This window comes from Anomaloglossus baeobatrachus, chromosome 1 (assembly GCF_048569485.1).
Source record: "Anomaloglossus baeobatrachus isolate aAnoBae1 chromosome 1, aAnoBae1.hap1, whole genome shotgun sequence".
Taxonomy (NCBI): Eukaryota; Metazoa; Chordata; class Amphibia; order Anura; family Aromobatidae; genus Anomaloglossus; species Anomaloglossus baeobatrachus.
Genome location: NC_134353.1, coordinates 957084174 through 957105347, shown reverse-complemented (window position 1 = coordinate 957105347; position 21174 = coordinate 957084174). Strand labels below are relative to the sequence as shown.

At 46.6% G+C, this 21174-nt stretch overlaps 1 protein-coding gene across 1 annotated transcript in view; it reads right to left on the bottom strand.

The window, feature by feature from the left end:
* The window catches only part of LOC142261259 (uncharacterized), a 40338-nt gene that overhangs the window by 7962 nt on the left and 11202 nt on the right, over window positions 1–21174 (bottom strand). The window contains exons 5-9 of the mRNA XM_075332099.1: window positions 16727–16804; window positions 13779–13955; window positions 13573–13696; window positions 13424–13491; window positions 13031–13133 (exon numbers count right to left, since the gene is read on the bottom strand). Coding sequence (XP_075188214.1) covers window positions 13031–13133; window positions 13424–13491; window positions 13573–13696; window positions 13779–13955; window positions 16727–16804 — 550 coding nt within the window. The remainder of the gene's footprint in view (window positions 1–13030; window positions 13134–13423; window positions 13492–13572; window positions 13697–13778; window positions 13956–16726; window positions 16805–21174) is intronic.

Here is a 21174-nt window from a genome sequence, read left to right as displayed (position 1 = left end):
TTACCAAAACAACGCTACCACAATTCCAAAAAGAAATTACACAGAAAATTAGCTAATAATATTGACTATATCCTGAACATCATACCTGGCACCACAAGCACAGTGTCCTTGGCTGCCATATATAAGGAATATAAGAGGAATTATACTTTATGAGGCCTAAATACTCTATAAAAAGAAAACAACGACTTCCGGTTCCGGCGCCGTTCATGGAAGCCGGATTTCTCTCGGGCTCTGTCACCCCTCACCCAGAAACACAACATGGGAGCACTAACCAGGGCTGTGGAGTCGGAGTCGGAGTCGTGGAGTCGGAGTCGGAGCTCATTTTGGTGGAGTCGGAGTCGGAGTCGGTATAAAATGCACCGACTCCGACTCCTAAAATATATAATAAATTGGGGACAGTAGTGCAATGCTGAATATTTTACTAAATAATAACATTTAGTATAATGCTTATATTTAAGTGAAAAATGTATTGTAGTACAATGTGAACATCAGACATAATTGTTTTTATGATACAATAATCAAGATATTTGGATAGAACATAAAATATTTATTGGAATACAACTTTAGAACACAAAAAACTAATAAATTGTAAATATGTAATATATATATATATATATATATATATATATATATATGTATATATATATATATATATATATATGTATATACACACACAAGATATATATGTAATCTGCTGTATATTACATAGTGTATTACATATTTACAATTTATTACAGTTTTTTGTGTTCTAAAGTTGTATTCCAATAAATATATTTTATGTTCTATCCAAATATCTTGATTATTGTATCATAAAAATTATTAAATGTCTGATGCTCATATACACATATTCATGTACTACAATAAATTTTTCACCTAACTATAAGCAATATATGTAGGAGTCGGAGTCGGAGCCGGAGTCGGAGTCGGAGCCGGAGTCTGAGTCGGTGCAAGAGAATTTGAGGAGTCGGAGTCGGAGTCGAAGGTTTGGCTTACCGACTCCACAGCCCTGGCACTAACACGATCAGCAAGCCCCTGACCAAATCACATGGCAATCCGTACCGTGTGGCAGAGGTTTTCTGCTCAGAGGGAGCCTGTAGCAGTGTCGCTGGAGAGACCCTCGGGAGATCAGGCTGTGTGATAAAGATGGTGCCGGCAGCGTAGCTGAGCTCCTCACTCCACGTGTGTGCTTGCAAACTGACGGCCTGCTGGTAGGACAAATTATCAAACCGGGGGAGGTGGAGAGGCTGTATTGACAATGGGGACCCAGGAGAGAGCAGAAGAGAGCTCAGGAGACGGGCGATATAGGGGCATAACTCTGCATAGCAGTGCGGTGTGTGAATAAGGCTATGTTCACATTTCCGTTGTTTAGGATCAGTCACAATCCACCGCTCTGATAAACAACGCAATCCGTTTGGCGGATTCCGTTGTTTCCCATAGACTTGTATGAGCGGTGGATTGTGACTGTTGACCTTATGCTTCATCCGCCGCAGGGCGCATCAGTCGTTTACTGACTGACCATCGGGCGGGAAGGATGCAGCATGCAACGTTTTTTGTTGCGGCAAAAAAGGCACCCTGCAGGATTCCATTGGAATCCGTCAAGAGGCATAATGTAAGTCAATGTGCAGGATTCCGTTATCCTGCATCACGCAACGGATTCCAGTGCAGGAATTCGTCACGTTTTACTGAACATCATGCCCAGCATGTCCAGCAGAACGTCCATCATCTAAAAATCAGTTTCTCCCCCCCCCCACGCAGGTTTTAAACTGAAATCATTGCACCAACGGAATCCGTTCTTTGTGAACAATTCCATGCATTTCTTGTCACATGTTGTACAACGCATCAGTTCTATGTGTCAAGCAACGCATGTGACTGATGCAAAACAACGGAAGTGTGAACATAGCCTTAAGCTGGTGTCACACATAACGACAACGACATCGCTGTCAAACACAGTGACGCAGCAGCGATCATAACGTCGCTACATGTGCAGAGAGCAGGGAGCCGCGCACACTGCTTAGCGCTGGCTCCTTGCTCTCCTAGCTACAGTACACATCGGGTTAATTAACCCGATGTGTACTGCGGCTACATGTCACAGTGCAGGAGCCGGCACTAGCAGCAAGAGCGGCGGAGGCTGGTAACGAAGGTAAATATCGGGTAACCAGGGAAAGGTCTTCCCTTGGTTACCCGATGTTTACAGTGGTTACAGCTTTCCGCAGCTGCCAGACGTCGGCTCCTGCTCCCTGCTCGCTTCATTTCGTCGCTCTCTCGCTGTCACACACAGCGATGTGTGCGTCACAGCGGGAGAGCGACGACGAAAAAATGAAGCAGGACATTCAGCAACGAGCAACGACCTCACAGCAGGGGCCAGCTCGTTGCTGGATGTCACACACCGACAGCGACGGGACGTCGCTGCAACGTCACAGAAAATGGTGACGTAGCAGCGACGTCGTTGTCGTCGTCACTGTGTGTGACACCACCTTTAAGCTACTAGATAAGCTAGGGGGCGGTCATCACAGAAGTACAGAAGCTGGGACATTAGTAATCCACTCTGTTGGAACAAAGCACTGCTGTGCTCTCCCTAGCTGTGTTGTGGTGCAAGCCACCTGCTAGATAGGCTGAGGGGGGGATGAAGTGGAGACTCAGGAACAAGAGCTAAATAAATAAAAGCACAGTAAAACAATACAAGTCACAGCTCCCTTTAGGGACCTGACTTTGCAGACCAGGCCACCTGCTGGATAAGCTGAGGCTAGTTTCACATCAGCGTTTTTTTTTTGCCTTGAGGCAAAAAAACCCCCCGCAAACTGCATTTGACTGGATCCTGTTGAATTTGAGTTGAACGCATGCAAACGCAAGTGTTATTTACTGGATCCTGCGACTTGCAGTTTATTAGTCATGTGGTCGCGAATGAGCTGAATGGGGCTGGGTGGGCATTAAAGGGAAGGTGTCGCGGTTTTTTATTTTTGTATTAAAAATTAGTGATTATGAAATCAAGTATTTTTAATACAAAATTAAAAAATCACTGCTTTAGTTTTTATTTAATTCTAATTTTACTGAAGGCACTGGGGGCTGCCATGCTGGATTTGCTGTCTGTAACAACAGTTATTCACTCCTTCATGGCCGCCCCTGTGCATAGAGAACAGTGGTCGGGATCCGACCCCATTTAGTAACATTAGAGTAGGCAACTGCTGTGAGCTGGACGCGCCCCCTGGGCTGTCCAGATCACAGCAGAGGGAGGAGATCAGCGCCATCATTGTGGAGCTCACAGCGTATGCTGTTTTCTCCACTTTACCCCTGTCAACCGCCAGGATGTGTGAGTATGGGCCGCCTACCCTCCCCTTCCCCTGCCGTTACAGTCTCCAATGACACCCCCTCCCTCCGCTCTACCCATCCCCCGCTACTGCTGCCGTCCCCCCTCCCCCTACCGTTACTGTCTCCAATGACACCCCCTCCTTCCGCTCTACCCAGCCCCCGCTACCGTCTCCAATGGCACCCCCCCTCCCTACGCTCTACCCAGCCCCCGCTCTGCCCCCCGCCGCTGCGAGTGTGGGTTTGTTTGCCTCTGCATGTGAGTACCGGCGCCCCTCCCCCCACCACCGCTGTTGCTACAGTCTCCAAAAACACCCCCCGTTCAACTCCCCTCCTTCCGCCTGCAAACTGTCGGCCCATGTGTGTACCGGTGATACTGTCTGCACAGCTGTGTATCTAATCCTCTCCAGTGTGATACTGTCTGCTAAGCTGTATCTAATCCTATCCTGTGTGATACTGTCTGCAGAGCTGTGTATCTAATCCTATCCTATGATACTGTCTGCTGAGCTGTGTATCTAATCCTATCCTGTGTGATACTGTCTGCTGAGCCGTGTATCTAATCCTATACTGTGTGATACTGTCTGCTGAGCTGTGTATCTAATCCTATCCTGTGTGATACTGTGTCTGCAGAGCTGTGTATCTAATCCAATCCTGTGATACTGTCTGCTGAGCTGTGTATCTAATCCTATCCTGTGATACTGTCTGCTGAGCTGTGTCTAATCCTATCCTGTATGATACTGCCTGCTGAGCCGTGTATCTAATCCTATCCTGTGTGATACTGTCTGCTGTCCTTGGTGACACTTTAGACATTTCTGGTCACCAACAAAATGGCTCCGCACTGTGATCCTAAATTTCATTCTCTCTTATCTGTTGGAAACCCCCAGATTGGGAGGGGGAGGTGACATCATACACAGGAGAGCAGACTCCACCCACTTTACTGCAGCTGTAATGTGAGCTATTTCTACAGTAGGATTTCAGCAGCTGCTTCCCTTAGTGTTTAACAGTGGAAAATATCAAACGTTAATTTTTTTTTATATTTTGCTCAATTAAAAACAAATAATATTTAAACAAAACATTAAAACATTAATACTTTACATTTTTTTCAGTAATTGAAATTTTTTTTTTTGGACGACACCTTCCCTTTAAAGTCATGTGATCGGGAGTGAGCTGATTCTGCCATGACAGCATGGATGCAGCTCTGGACAAGAGTGAGAGTGTGTGTGAGTGAGAGTGAGAGTGTGTGTGAGTGAGAGTGAGAGTGTGTGTGAGTGTGTGTGTGAGTGAGAGTGAGAGTGTGTGTGAGTGAGAGTGTGTGTGAGTGTGTGTGTGAGTGAGAGTGTGTGTGAGTGAGAGTGTGTGTGAGTGAGTGTGTGTGAGTGAGAGTGTGTGTGAGTGAGAGTGTGTGTGAGTGAGAGTGTGTGTGAGTGAGAGTGTGTGTGAGTGAGAGTGTGTGTGAGTGAGAGTGTGTGTGAGTGAGAGTGTGTGTGAGTGAGAGTGTGTGTGAGTGAGAGTGTGTGTGAGTGAGAGTGTGTGTGAGTGAGAGTGTGTGTGAGTGAGAGTGTGTGTGAGTGAGAGTGTGTGTGAGTGAGAGTGTGTGTGAGTGAGAGTGTGTGTGAGTGAGTGTGTGAGTGAGTGTGAGTGAGCATGTGTGTTTGTGAGTGAGAGTGAGAGAGTGATATTCAGGCCATGTTCTTACAGAAAACAGGATCCTTCCTGCAGCATACAATCGCAACTATTAGAACCGGATCCCGCGCCCATTGAAATACATTGCAGCTACTGCCGCAATGTACAGGATCCGGTGAGTTACAGTTTTTGGACGGAGGTGAAAAACGCAACAAGTTGCGGTTTTGATAAAAGGTAAAAAACTGCAACTCACCGGATCCTGACACTACCACACGCAAATCCATGTTACCGCCAATCCTCTGACATTGCATTGAGCAGACAACTGATCCGGTAAGATGCGTTTTGCGTTTTTTTGGCGACCTGCAAAAAAACGCTGATGTGAAGCCCCCCGCCTCTGAAGTGGAGACTCCAGGAGAAAAGTTAATTAAATTAAATAAATTCACGCTAAACAAACACAAGTTACAGCTCCCTATCGGAACCTGAGGCTGCAGACATCTGTTGCCAAGCTGAAAACCAAACATAAGTAGCTTCCCATTGATGGAACGCTATCTACGGAGGAGTGGTGCCTAGACATCGGACCCCCCCAGACAACAGATTCAGCAATGGCAAGATGTGGCCTCATCATTTAACCCCCCCCCTGAGAGTGGGCAGACAGCAGAAAATGAGGACACGGCAGCTTTCAGTGGATCCCCGGGTACCCCAGACATATTTAAATCGGTGGAAGGTATCGACTATAAGCGCCTAGCCTCTGAGGTGGCAAATAACATTCTGCCGGACATCTCCATCACACTTCAAGAAACAGTCGCCACGTCTCTCCAAGCGCTGCAAAACCCTCTTGATGAGACAGTGCAACAAGTGGCGGCTATAGAAACCAGCTTATCCCCTATGGAAGATGATTTAAACTCTGACCAAACGATGGTAATGCGCCTATCTAGAGAAAATGTCATCCTAAGAGTCCAGAAAAAGCAATATATGCATAGTCAGTCTCCCCGAATCATATCCACATGAGAAACTGCGAGGACTATGTGAAGCAATCATACCTAAAGCCCTGGGAGTCTCGGTGGGTAAGAGGAGAGAAAAGGTCTATCGTGTTGGTCTACCAAGGAGGAATCTGGAAGAGGATACCACTAAGCACCCAAGACAAATCATAATGAAATATCTGGACTTTACTGACAAGCAGGAGATAATTCAGGCATACAAGAAAACATGCCATCCCATAGAAGTGAATGGAACTCGAATACTGCTGTTTGAGGAGTTCTCAGCGGAGGTCACCAGACAGCACAGGGCTTTTACACCTATATGCTCAGCCCTGTTCAAACATAATATAAGGTTCCAACTGAGATAACCTGCTGTTCTTAATGATCTGTCACGGAGATGGCTCCTCCAACACGTTCTCCAATCTGAAGGAAGCAGAAGACTTCATCGAACAAATGGACAGTCCTCCAAGATCCAGAAAGTCTCCCACAAGGCACGGCCATCGCTTGACAAAGGGAAGTTCTGGAAGACCATCACCAGTCGGACCTAAAGACCAGAGGCACAACTGCAAGCCAAATATACCTGCCTAAGGCTGTTTTCACACATCCGGCTGTAGCAGTGCGGCACAATCCGGCGCTCTGCTGAAAAAACGAAACCGGGTTTTTTTGCCGCCGGTTTCGTTTTTTCCAGCATTGACTTGCATTGGCGCCGCATTGTGCCGCATGGGCTTGCGTTCCGTCCGGTTTTTGCCTCATGCGGCAGATTTAGCCGATGCGGCGGCCGGATGGAACGTTCTCTGGCACATTTTTTGCTCCGGCAAAAAAAACCACATCGCGCCGCATGCGGCCGATGCGGCGCATTTTTCAATGCATCCCTATGGACGCCGGATGCGGCGCGATGCGGCAAAAAACGCATCCGGCCGCCGCATGCGGTTTTGTCCACTGCGCATGCTCAGTAGCATGCCGCAAGCGGCAAAAACCGGACGGGCCGCATGTAAAAAACTTATGCAAAGGATGCGGTGTTTTCACCGCATCCGTTGCATAGGTTTCACAGCCGGATTGAGCCGCACGGCTCAAACCGGATGTGTGAAAGCAGCCTTAGAGGTACCACGGTATCTGGACTGCTTTTTACTTTTTAAAAGGTTGGAGGCTAGCTCATTAACTTAGCCCCAGAACATGCTACAGAGACTCTGTGGACATATTGAAAGTGTTGGTAATGTGGACGGTGTAAGGAATTTTCCCCTCTCTATCCTCTTCTCCCTCCCCGACATCTATCCACTCCTCCCTCCCCCAAATAGTCCCTCCTCCCCCCTCTATCCTCTCCACCTCCCCCCTCTATCCTCTCCTCCTCCCCCCTATCCTCTCCTACCACCTTTTTTTCCCCCTCTCCTTTTGCTCTCTGCTTGTCTCCTCTTCCACAGTTGTGACATGCCATTCTCTTTGAATTACAGTTTAAAAGGCCCCATATGGGGGATGACAGGCCTCGGAGGCATGATCGGGAAGAAGAAGTCTGCAGTTAGGGACAGTTTGAGAAGGGGGTCTGAAAAAAAGACACTAACGTCTATTGTTACGAAGAAAAGAGAAAGTTAATCCTTCTGTTTCTAATGTTGCCTACAGGCTAGTTTTAGGTGTTTACTCTAGGTTATGTTATGATTTTACAGCAGCAGTAAGGAAGTATAATACAGTAGTTATATAGTTTGTATAAGTACACTGTTTGCGATTGACGTTCCAGGTGACTATCCGCATGAATCAAAGGGCTACGCTCTCCCCAGAAGCGACTTAAAGTTCTGCGACCATCTTAATCGCCTCAAACCAGATATAGCGCTTTTACAAGAGACGCATCTAGAGGCACAGGACATACAAAGGATGTGTAGGCTGTGGGTAGGTAACGCATATAGCTCCCCTTCTATCAAAAAGAAAGCTGGGGTTATCACACTAGTGCACAGAAAATTACAACATTGAGTTATAGATACATATGCAGCTATAGAGGGCAGACTACATGTGGTCACGATAAAGGTTTCAGGGTACACTTACACATTTTTTAATGTCTATGCCTCTAATGATAATAATAAGCCATTTTTCCATCAGCTGAAAGCTAAACTCCTAGAGCACTCGCACCCCAACACAATAGTGGGAGGGGATTTCAACTCCGTGGTTCTGCCATCAGAAAATAGGAAAATCCCAAATAACAGGTCTAAGCCGCCGCAAAGTCAGGACCAAGTCATTAAACCACTCCTAGAGACCACGGCTCTCCACGACGTGTGGCAACATATGCATCCCCAAGATAGGGAATTCAAGCACTATTCCCATGCAAATGATTTGTGGTCCCAAATTGACTTTTTTTTTTGCTTCAAACAATGTGATGTGTGGACTCCACTCTGTCTCTATACATGATTTGGTGATATCTGATTATGCACCGGTGGTGGTAGAGATGGCGGACATCCACCCGAAGGGCTCGGATCATTTGTGGAGATACCCAGCTTTCCTTCATGGTAATGAAGACTTTACGTTAAAGCTCAAGGAGTGGTGGTCGGAGTTTTGGTTTCACAATAGCCAACATGGGGATACTTCCTTATTATTCTGGGACATAGCAAAGGTGGTAATAAGAGGCAAACTAAGTGCCTATGTTTCCACTTTGGAAAAAAAAAGATTCACAGCCACTTCAATGAAGCCTCGGCGAGGGTGAGACAGGCCTACACAGTTTTCCAGCACAGTCCGACCAAAGAAAACAAAGAGGAGTGGCAGTCAGAGTGGAGGGCTTTCAATATGTGGGCGGACAAAAGGGAGGAATTGTTTAGGTCTGCCCAAGAAACCACTTTACATAGATGCGGGAACAAATCGGGGAAGCTGATGGCAAATTTAGTAAGGAACAGATTTACACCGCAAAGCCCTATACAGATGAAAGACCACAAAGAGGAGCTCCACAATGACCCTAGGAAAATAATTGAAATATTGGGAATATACTATAAGAATCTCTATTTAACTGACGGGAATGGAGATATCCCTGCTAATAATATTCTAACTAAGCTGAATATATCTAAGCTGACGGAAGAACACCGAACATACCTAAACGCGGGAGTCACGGGGGAGGATGTTGCTCGGATAATTAAACATTTACATAATCACAAAGCCCCAGGACCCGATGGGTACACCGGGGAATTCTATAAGACAATGTAAGACAATATAAGATCTCGTGATCCTTTTACACATATGTCTGAGCAATATACACGTCCCCAAAAGGCACAAGTATAAAATCCTGTTTTTTTCTCGACCCCCTTTCAGCTGTTTTATGGAACCAGACAAGGCTGCCCTCTTTCCCCGCTGTTCTTCAATTTGGCACTTGAACCCCTGGTGAGACTGTTGTCGGGCCAGACTATATTTCAAGGTATCTCCATAAATAAAAAACGACTCCAAGCAACATTTTTTACAAACGACATCTTACTCGTCCTCTCTGACCAAATAAACCAAGTCCCGCGGATACTGTATAGTTTGCGAGCATTTGGGGAATATTCGGGTTTTTGGATCAATACAACAAAGTGCGAGTTGCTCTATATTGGGAAAGAGTATACACCAGCTCCAAACCCAGGTTTTTGCAGGGATCTCAGTAGCCAAGTCATTTATAAAACTTATTTAGGAGTGAAAATCAGAAGGGTCCCCGGAACTCTATATGGCCTAAACTTTCCACCCCTGCTAAAACGCATAGTAGAAGATTTTAAAAGATGGCAGGAGCTTCCACTAAATATGACAGGCAGAATGCATCTGTTCAAAATGATGTCGGTATCCAGGCTAATGTATGTACCATATACAAACCCTCCCCTTACTCCTAAAACATAGAGACATAGTATTTTTAAATAAGGTATTCTCACATTTTATCTGGAGAGGGAAACGGCCACGCATATGGTTAAAGAAGCTGATGGCTTCTACAGATATTAGATAATGGAGGTCTAAACCTCCCAAATGTTAGAGGATACAATATAGCATGCCTAACTTGATATTTGATGGATTGGATCCATGGCTCCGGACAGTACGCGGCAATAGCCTTTGAAAGGGACCATGCCCAACCATGGGACCTTTTGGCTCCGTTACACTCATGCCAGTCGGCGATACTTCCACAATTAACATACTCGTCCCTGTTTAGAGACACTATAGCAATGTGGAAGATAGTAAGGAAACATTACGAACTCTCACATAGAATCTCTAAATATTTACCTATCTGGAAGAACCCAGAGTTCTTACAAGGGGTTAGTAACAAACTTTTTGAGGAATGGAGAGTGAAGGGGATCTGTAATGTCTTTCATCCTAGCGAATTGAGATATGGCTAGGAAGGGAGGAATTGAAGGAGAAGTACCACCTTAAACCTAATCAGATAATTCAATTTGACCAGGTGAAACTATGTCCTGGACAATCTGGTGGATGTGTCCCGGGAGGCGATCTGTAACACATTTCATTGCCTGGTAAAAAACTCGGCCATATCGTTCTCTATATTGTGGCTATATGGGGAAATGAGGGATCGGCTCATTGGACAACATCCGGAGGCCTTCTTTAGGTCTTGGGAAAAGCAGTTAAATAGTCCATACCGGGGTGGGAAGATTAGGGAGGGTTGAACCCAGCTCCATAAAACAGTCATGAATGACCAATGGAGGGAAACACAGTTCAGAATAATACACAGGGCAATATTTGCGTTCAATCTCCCCCAAACAAAAGCGAAACCAGACAGAATTACACACTGCCCTAGGTGCAAAGATGAGGCGACGGACCTATTGCATGGGTTGTGGTTCTGTTCACATCACCAACCCCTTTGGACTCGAATCACAAAATGTGTTTTTGAAATTTGGAAATTGACAATCCACCTGACACCCACTTTGGTCTTATTCCATAAATGGAAGGAAGAGAATGATGAGGGGGAAAGTTTGGAATACCCACCCGCATTGCTGCACGTTATTCTGCTATCAGCTAAAAGGGTGATACTTAAAAATTGTCTCTCTCCTAACATCCCCTCTTTAGATGATATTATGATTCAGATGAAATATCTACTGGTTTTGGAGGGGCTGGATGCCGAGAGGGAAAAAGAGAGAATTGGTAAATACTTTAAAAAATGGAAGAACTTCATAATAGCATATTCTAGCCCGGAGGAGATGGCACAAATGAGGAGACCGTTCCTTGACACAGTCTGGTACCATACGGAAAAATTACGAGGCACCTTGGGAGGTTTGGAAGTGGGAGAATGAGGGGGGCTGGTGGGGAAGAACTGAAAGGAATACAAGGGACTGGCCCATAGGTATATCCTGAAATGTAACGCTTGATGCGCAATGATCTGTGTATAAACTGTAAGCTGTGCTGAAGATGTAAAGTCACTGACACTTGTCTAAAAATAACAAGGACAATGGATTTCACTATCTTACGCTGAATTTCTATTTTCAAGTTGTTTTTTCTATGTAATGCTTTATTAAAATTAATAGAAAATATATTTAAAAAAAAAAGAGAGGACAGGGCTCCATGTGTGAATCGGCCGAGCACAGCAACCAAAAAACTGTCTACAGCGCTCACCCCACAAGTTGTGCTAGCAGGTACAACTCTGGAAACTGCCAGGAAAATCCTCCAGAAGCCGCTGCACCGACCGCCGGCTCCGACCGCCCAAGACAGGGAACTGATCATGGAAGGAAAGGGGCTGCAGAGCGGTATAATCCAGGCGCTGCTAAAAGAGGTGGCGAGCCAGTGCAGGAGCAATCAATTCTTACAGAATACCGCTCTGCAGCCCCTTTCCTTCCATAAATCCTCTATAAGATGGAGGAGTCAGCAACAGAAATGAGCAACCAAGGAGAGATTTGTTACATTTTAGCACCTTATGATTAAAAAGAAAATCTGTACATTTCTCTTCTAGAAGAAAATCAGAATATAGGAATAATTTATTCTTTTTCCAATTTTTAAACTTGTCTCCTGCACATTCACTGATGAAATGACGTCAGTAGAAGAATCGCTCAAGAATCCCACCTCCAAATATCAAGATTAAATTGCTGGACCCCGGACATCCTATCAGGACACAATGGGTTATATATAAGAGGTGACGCTCGACTTTCATGTAACCATGATATTTGTTATGTGATAATAACGCTCTGCCATCTCTGTCTCTTCCTCCTCCCTGGTGAGCAGCATTACCAACCCTCAGAGCAGTAATCTCCATCCGCTCCTGTTATTTGGGTTTATGCCTCCATGTTCTGTATCTGTCACACACTGACATGAGTGTCATAGGGGATAATGGATTCTTAAGGCAGCTTTACACACAACGATATAGCTAGCAATCTCGTTAGCCATGTGACACGCCCAGATCGTAGTTAGGATTTGCCGAGATCGCTCATAGGTCGTTTTCTAGCGGCCACACGTACACATCTCACAAACGACGCTACATCGCTCAGCGATATATTGTTTAACCAAGGCGGTCGTGTGGACACGGTCACACAGCATTCCTCCCATGGATTCTGGCAACGACAGACGTATAATTGACCATAGCATCAACCATGGCTGGCAAATCAGAACGCAGTTGGAACCACCAGAGTGGAGGAGGCGTGGAGCATTGCTCGTAACGACACGCCTGCGTTGCTGATGATGAACGCACAAACGATTTTGTTCGTTGTTGGCAGGGTATCAAACGTAGCAATATGTCTGCTGCGCTACAAACGACAAATACTTTGAAACTGAACGACGTGTCAACGATTAACGATTTTCGCACCTTTTAAGATCGTTCAGAGTCGCTCGTAGGTATCGCTAACAACGACGGAAGTGCGTCACGAAAATCGTGACCTCGGCGACATATCGTCAGATAAATCGTAGCGTGTAAAGGGGCCTTTAGTCCCTAAACTGGAGAAACCCCTCATCAGCCCTGACAGCGGATAATAGGAAAGAGCTGGAGCTCGTCCTCGCTCACATCCGCAGAATTCATGTCCAGCTGTATTTCTCCTCTATAACATAACTGCACATCCCGTGTTATCACCTGCACCGGGATCACAGATTCATTCACATTTCATGTGTATTTTACATGAAGGGTTAATATACCGCTGGAAAAACTGACACAGCAAAGAGCGGAAAAATAGGAACGTGTGACTTGTGTGCGTTATTGGGTGGTCTGTACTCACCGGGGCGGTGATCTGTAGGAATCCCCTCATTACTCCGCTGATCGCCCCTCACATTTCTCTCTGGAGAATTAATATTGTTCAGATCTTTATCCGGATCCAAAAACTGCAAAACAAAATATTGTGAGAAGCTGTAGTAGGAGAGAAAAGGCGCAATAGGGTCTTACCCGATTTACAGGGCAGAGTTTTGTTTGATATCCTAAACAAAATATTGTAAAAGTCCCCGGGAATAATGAGATAAGATCCGGACATGTGAGGTCTGTGGTCAGCTGTGATCCTGCCGTCTCCACCGCTCTCATTACACAAGTATAAAACATCTAATACTGGAGGAGAAAACAAGACTGAACACAAGGAGGTCACAGCCGTCTACACCTCATAGAGGGGATCTCCATCTACCTGAGGATCCTGTGGAGGAGGAGGAGGAGCGGGACATCTCTCTGGGGTCGTCCTCGTACTGGAGAGACCTGCAGGAGACACAGACAGGACGGACATCATTATTACATACAGATAATTATAGGCCGGGTGTATTCAGTCCTGTCTATTACCTGGTGATGTGCGGGGCTGGGGCTCCTCCATCATCACCTCCTTGTACCGCTCCTTGTGTCCTTCTAGATACTCCCACTCCTCCATGGAGAAATAGACGCTGACGTCCTGAAACCTTATAGGAACCTGACAACACAATGATACCATCATCACCCAGAATCCTCCAGTGCCGTCCTGTATAATGTCCCAGCATTCCCAGCAGTGTCACCTCTCCAGTCAGCAGATCCAGCATCTTGTTGGTGAGTTCTAGGACCTTCTGGTCATTGATGTCCTCATGTATCCGGGGGTGAGGTGGAGGCCCCGGGATTGGGCTCAGGGTTCCTCCCCGTCCTTCAGACACAGGGGCCTGACAGCGACCACTGGTGGTCTTCACTACTGTGTAATCCTGAGTGTGGAGACATTAATAATATCACTACAGACATTTCCAGAGTCCATCACCTCCCCGGTCATATCCTCTGTTATTCCCATAGATAATGATGTAACGTGATGACATCAGAACCTCTCACCTCCCCGGTCATATCCTCTGTTATTCCCATAGATAATGATGTAATGTGATGACATCAGAGCCTCTCACCTCCCCGGTCATATCCTCTGTTACTCCCATAGATAATGATGTAATGTGATAACATCAGAACCTCTCACCTCCCCGGTCATATCCTCTGTTATCTCCATAGATAATGATGTAATGTGATGACATCAGAACCTCTCACCTCTCCGGTCATATCCTCTGTTATTCCCATAGATAATGATGTAATGTGATGACATCAGAACCTCTCACCTCCCCGGTCATATCCTCTGTTATCCCCATAGATAATGATGTAATGTGATAACATCAGAACCTCTCACCTCCCCGGTCATATCCTCTCTTATCTCCATAGATAATGATGTAATGTGATAACATCAGAACCTCACTTCCCCAGTCATATCCTCTGTTATTCCCATAGATAATGATGTAATGTGATAACATCAGAACCTCTCACCTCCCCGGTCATATCCTCTATTATTCCCATAGATAATGATGTAATGTGATGACATCAGAGCCTCTCACCTCCCCGGTCATATCCTCTGTTATTCCCATAGATAATGATGTAATGTGATGACATCAGAGCCTCTCACCTCCCCGGTCATATCCTCTGTTATTCCCATAGATAATGATGTAATGTGATGACATCAGAACCTCTCACCTCCCCGGTCATATCCTCTGTTATTCCCATAGATAATGATGTAATGTGATGACATCAGAGCCTCTCACCTCCCCGGTCATATCCTCTGTTATCCCCATAGATAATGATGTAATGTGATGACATAAGAACCTCTCACCTCCCTGGTCATATCCTCTGTTATCCCCATAGATAATGATGTAATGTGATGACATCAGAGCCTCTCACCTCCCCGATCATATCCTCTGTTATTACCATAGATAATGATGTAATGTGATGACATCAGAATCTCTCACCTCCCCGGTCATATCCTCTGTTATTCCCATAGATAATGATGTAATGTGATGACATCAGAACCTCTCACCTCCCCGGTCATATCCTCTGTTATTCCCATAGATAATGATGTAATGTGATGACATCAGAGCCTCTCACCTCCCCGGTCATATCCTCTGTTATCCCCATAGATAATGATGTAATGTGATGACATAAGAACCTCTCACCTCCCCGGTCATATCCTCGGTTATCCCCATAGATAATGATGTAATGTGATGACATCAGAGCCTCTCACCTCCCCGGTCATATCCTCTGTTATTCCCATAGATAATGATGTAATGTGATGACATCATAGCCTCTCACCTCCCCGGTCATATCCTGTGTTATTCCCATAGATAATGATGTAATGTGATGACATCAGAGCCTCTCACCTCCCCAGTCATATCCTCTGTTATCCCCATAGATAATGATGTAATGTGATGACATCAGAGCCTCTCACCTCCCCAGTCATATCCTCTGTTATCCCCATAGATAATGATGTAATGTGATGACATCAGAGCCTCTCACCTCCCCGGTCATATCCTCGGTTATCCCCATAGATAATGATGTAATGTGGTGACATCAGAACCCCTCACCTCCCCGGTCATATCCTCTGTTATTCCCATAGATAATGATGTAATGTGATGACATCAGAACCTCTCACCTCCCCGGTCATATCCTCTGTTATTCCCATAGATAATGATGTAATGTGATAACATCAGAACCTCTCACCTCCCCGGTCATAGCCTCTGTTACTCCCATAGATAATGATGTAATGTGATGACATCAGAGTCCATCACCTTCCCGGTCATATCCTCTGTTATTCCCATAGATAATGATGTAATGTGGTGACATTAGACCCTCTCACCTCCCCGGTAATATCCTCTGTTATTCCCATAGATAATGATGTAATGTGATGACATCAGAACCTCTCACCTCCCCGGTCATATCCTCTGTTATTCCCATAGATAATGATGTAATGTGATGACATCAGAACCTCTCACCTCCCCAGTCATATCCTCTGTTATTCCCATAGATAATGATGTAATGTGATGACATCAGAGCCTCTCACCTCCCCGGTCATATCCTCTGTTATTCCCATAGATAATGATGTAATGTGATGACATCAGAGCCTCTCACCTCCCCGGTCATATCCTCTGTTATTCCCATAGATAATGATGTAATGTGATGACATCAGAACCTCTCACCTCCCCGGTCATATCCTCTGTTATTCCCATAGATAATGATGTAATGTGATGACATCAGAGCCTCTCACCTCCCCGGTCATATCCTCTGTTATTCCCATAGATAATGATGTAATGTGATGACATCAGAGCCTCTCACCTCCCCGGTCATATCCTCTGTTATCCCCATAGATAATGATGTAATGTGATGACATCAGAACCTCTCACCTCCCCGGTCATATCCTCTGTTATCCCCATAGATAATGATGTAATGTGATGACATCAGAGCCTCTCACCTCCCCGGTCATATCCTCTGTTATTCCCATAGATAATGATGTAATGTGATGACATCACAGCCTCTCACCTCCCCGGTCATATCCTCTGTTATTCCCATAGATAATGATGTAATGTGATGACATCAGAACCTCTCACCTCCCCGGTCATATCCTCTGTTATTCCCATAGATAATGATGTAATGTGATGACATCAGAGCCTCTCACCTCTCCAGTAAGATGGAAGATTATCTCCAGACTCAGGTGTAATATCTTCTCCATAATGTTATCTTTGTCCTTAATCAGCTTTTTTGGGTCAATCAGGAAAAATGAAAAGAAAACAGAAAATTGAGCCTTTATTATATAGAGGATGAGATAAGAAAATCAACTAAAAGGAAAAAAAAAATACAAAAAACAACTGAAGAGAATAAGGGGAAATACAGTGGGGAAATGAAGGGAATTTTGTTTACTTACCGTAAATTCCTTTTCTTCTAGCTCCAATTGGGAGACCCAGACAGTGGGTGTATAGCTACTGCCCTCTGGAGGCCGCACAAAGAACTACACTTAAAAGTGTAAGGCCCCTCCCCTTCTGGCTATACACCCTCCCGTAGGAGTACAGATTCCTCAGTTTTAGTACCAAAGCAAGAAGGAGGAAAGCCAATAACAGTTTCAAAAACAAATTCAATCCGATAACATGATCGGAGAACTTAAGAAACAACATGAACAACATGTGCACCCGAAAAACGAAACCCTAAGAACAAACAGGGCGGGTGCTGGGTCTCCCAATTGGAGCTAGAAGAAAAGGAATTTACGGTAAGTAAACAAAATTCCCTTCTTCTTTTTCGCTCCTAATTGGGAGACCCAGACAGTGGGACGTCCAAAAGCAGTCCCTGGGTGGGTAAAAAGATACCACATGAACGGGCTGTCAGACAGCCTCTTCCTACAGGTGGGCCACCGCCGCCTGAAGGACCTGTCTACCTAGGCTGGCATCTGCCGAAGCGTAGGTATGCACTTGATAGTGTTTGGTAAACGTGTGCAGACTCGACCAGGTAGCCGCCTGGCACACTTGCTGAGCCGTAGCCTGATGCCGCAATGCCCAGGACGCACCCACGGCTCTGGTAGAATGGGCCTTCAGTCCAGATGGAATCGGAAGCCCAGCAGAACGGTATGTGTGAAGAATTGGTTCCTTGATCCACCGCGCCAGGGTGGATTTGGAAGCTTGCGATCACTTATGCTGACCAGCGACTAGGACAAAGAGCGCATCAGAACGGCGTAGAGCCGCCGTGCGAGAAATGTAAATCCTGAGTGCTCTCACCAGGTCCAACAGATGTAAACCCTTTTCAAATTGGTGAACTGGATGCGGACACAAAGATGGTAAAATGATATCCTGATTGAGATGAAAGGAAGAAACCACCTTGGGAGAAAACTCTGGAATTGGACGCAGTACTACCTTGTCTTGGTGAAACACCAGGAAGGGAGATTTGCAAGATAACGCCGCTAGCTCGGACACTCTTCGAAGAGACGTGACCGCCACAAGAAAAACTACCTTTTGTGAAAGCCGAGAAAGGGGAACCTCTTTCAAAGGCTCGAAAGGCGGCTTCTGGAGAGCAATGAGAACCTTGTTCAGATCCCAGGGTTCCAATGGCCGTCTGTAAGGAGGAACAATATGACAAACTCCTTGGAGAAAAGTGCGTACTTTAGAAAGCTGTGCCAAGCGCTTCTGAAAGAATACGGATAGCGCGGAGACTTGACCCTTAAGAGAGCTAAGCGACAAGCCTTTTTCCAACCCAGACTGCAGGAAGGAAAGAAAAGTTGGCAATGCAAATGGCCAGGGAGAAAACCCTTGAGCCACGCACCACGCTAAGAATATCTTCCACGCTCTGTGATAGATCTTAGCTGAGGATGGTTTTCTAGCCTGTCTCATTGTGGCAACAACTTCATGAGATAAACCTGAGGCCGCTAGGATCCAGGACTCAATGGCCACACAGTCAGGTTCAGGGCCGCAGAATTCAGATGGAAAAACGGCCCTTGAGACAGCAAATCTGGACGGTCTGGTAGTGTCCACGGTTGGTCTACCGTGAGATGCCACAGATCCGGGTACCACGACCTTCTTGGCCAATCTGGAGCGACGAGTATGGCTCGATGGCAGTCGGACCTGATTTTCCGGAGAACTCTGGGTAACAATGCTAGAGGTGGGAACACATAGGGGAGTCGGAATTGCGACCAATCCTGAACCAAGGCGTCTGCCGCCAGTGCTCGGTGATCGTGAGACCGTGCCATGAAAACTGGGACCTTGTTGTTGTGTCGTGACGCCATCAGATCGACGTCCGGCGTCCCCCAGCGGCAACAGATCTGCTGAAACACGTCCGGGTGAAGAGACCATTCTCCTGCGTCCATGCCCTGGCGACTGAGAAAGTCTGCTTCCCAGTTTTCCACGCCTGGGATGTGAACTGCGGATATGGTGGACGCTCTGCTTTCCACCCACGTCAAAATCCGTTGGACTTCTTGAAAGGCTTGGCGACTGCGTGTTCCCCCTTGGTGGTTGATGTACGCCACCGCCGTGGAATTGTCCGACTGAATCCGAATCTGTTTGCCTTCCAGCCATTGTTGGAAGGCTCGCAGGGCAAGATAGATTGCTCTGATTTCCAGAACATTGATCTGCAGGGTGGACTCTTCCAGAGTCCACATCCCCTGAGCCCTGTGGTGGAGATACACCGCTCCCCACCCTGATAGGCTCGCATCCGTCGTGACCACTGCCCAGGACGGGGGAAGGAACGACTTTCCCTGTGACAATGAGGCGGGGAGAAGCCACCAACGCAGGGAGTCCTTGGCAGTCTGAGAGAGGGAGACAGTCCTGTCGAGGGACGTCGATTTCCCGTCCCATTGGCGTAGAATGTCCCATTGTAGAGGGCGCAGATGAAACTGCGCGAACGGGACTGCCTCCATTGCTGCTACCATCTTTCCTAGGAAATGCATGAGGCGCCTCAGTGAGTGCGACTGGCTCTGAAGGAGAGATTGCACTCCAGTCCGCAGCGAGCACTGCTTGTCCAGTGGAAGCTTCACTATCGCTGAGAGAGTATGAAACTCCATGCCAAGATAAGTCAGAGATTGGGTCGGGGTTAGATGAGACTTTGGAAAGTTGATAATCCACCCGAAACTCTGGAGAGTGTCTAGTGCCACTTTCAGACTGTGTTGGCATGCCTCTTGAGAGGGTGCCTTTATAAGCAGGTCGTCTAGATACGGGATGACCGAGTGACCCTGCGAGTGCAGAACAGCTACTACTGCTGCCATGACCTTGGTGAAGACCCGGGGGGCTGTTGCCAGACCGAAAGGTAACGCTACGAACTGCAGGTGTTCGTCGTGTATGACGAAGCGTAGGAAACGCTGATGCTCTGGTGCGATCGGCACGTGGAGATACGCATCTTTGATATCTATTGATGCTAGAAAATCTCCTTGAGACATTGAGGCTATGACGGAGCGTAGGGATTCCATCCGGAACCTCCTGACCTTTACGTGTCTGTTGAGCAACTTTAGATCCAGGACGGGCCGATACGATCCGTCCTTTTTTGGGACCACAAACAGATTGGAGTAAAAACCGTGACCTTGTTCCTGAAGAGGGACAGAGGTCACCACTCCTTCCGCTTTTAGAGCGGCCACCGCCTGCAACAGAGCATCGGCTCGGTCTGGTGGGGGAGAAGTTCTGAAGAAACGAGTTGGCGGACGAGAACTGAACTCTATCCTGTACCCGTGAGACAGAATATCCCTCACCCAACGGTCTTTGACGTGTGACAGCCAGATGTCGCCAAAGTGGGAAAGCCTCCCACCGACCGCGGGTGTGGGAATCGGAGACCTCAAGTCAGGAGGACGCCGTTTTGGCAACGGTTCCTCCGGCTGCCCTTTTTGGGCGTGACTGAGACCTCCAAGAATCTGAGCGTCTCTGGTCCTTTTGAGTTTTTTTTGACGATGCGAATTGGGACCTGCCCGGTCCTCGAAAGGACCGATAACCAGACTGACCCTTCCTCTGTTGGGGTCTGTTTTGTCTGTGTTGCGGTAAGGAAGAGTCCTTACCCTTGGAGTGTTTGATGATTTCATCCAAACGCTCTCCAAACAATCGGTCACGAGAAAAAGGCAAATTGGTTAAGCACTTCTTGGAATGAGAATCTGCTTTCCAATGTCTCAACCACAGGGCCCTACGCAAAACAACGGAGTTGGCTGACGCCACTGCCGTGCGGCTTGTAGCGTCAAGAACAGCATTAATCGCGTACGACGCGAATGCCGCCATTTGCGAGGTCAATGGTGCTACCTGCGGGGCAAATGCACGTGTGACGGAGTCAACTCGCGCAAGCCCGGCTGAGATAGCTTGGAGTGCCCATACGGCTGCAAAAGAAGGCGCTAATGACGCTCCAATCGCTTCATAGATGGATTTCAGCCAGAGCTCCATCTGCCTGTCAGTGGCATCTTTAAGTGCCGCTCCATCTTCAACTGCAACCAAGGATCTAGCTGCAAGCCTGGAAATTGGAGGATCCACTTTTGGACACTGGGTCCAACCTTTGACCACCTCAGGGGGAAAAGGATAGCGTGTATCTTTAAGCCGTTTAGGAAAACGCCTTTCAGGATAAGCGTGGGGTTTCTGGATTGCGTCTCTAAAGTCAGCGTGGTCCAGAAAAGTGCTTAAA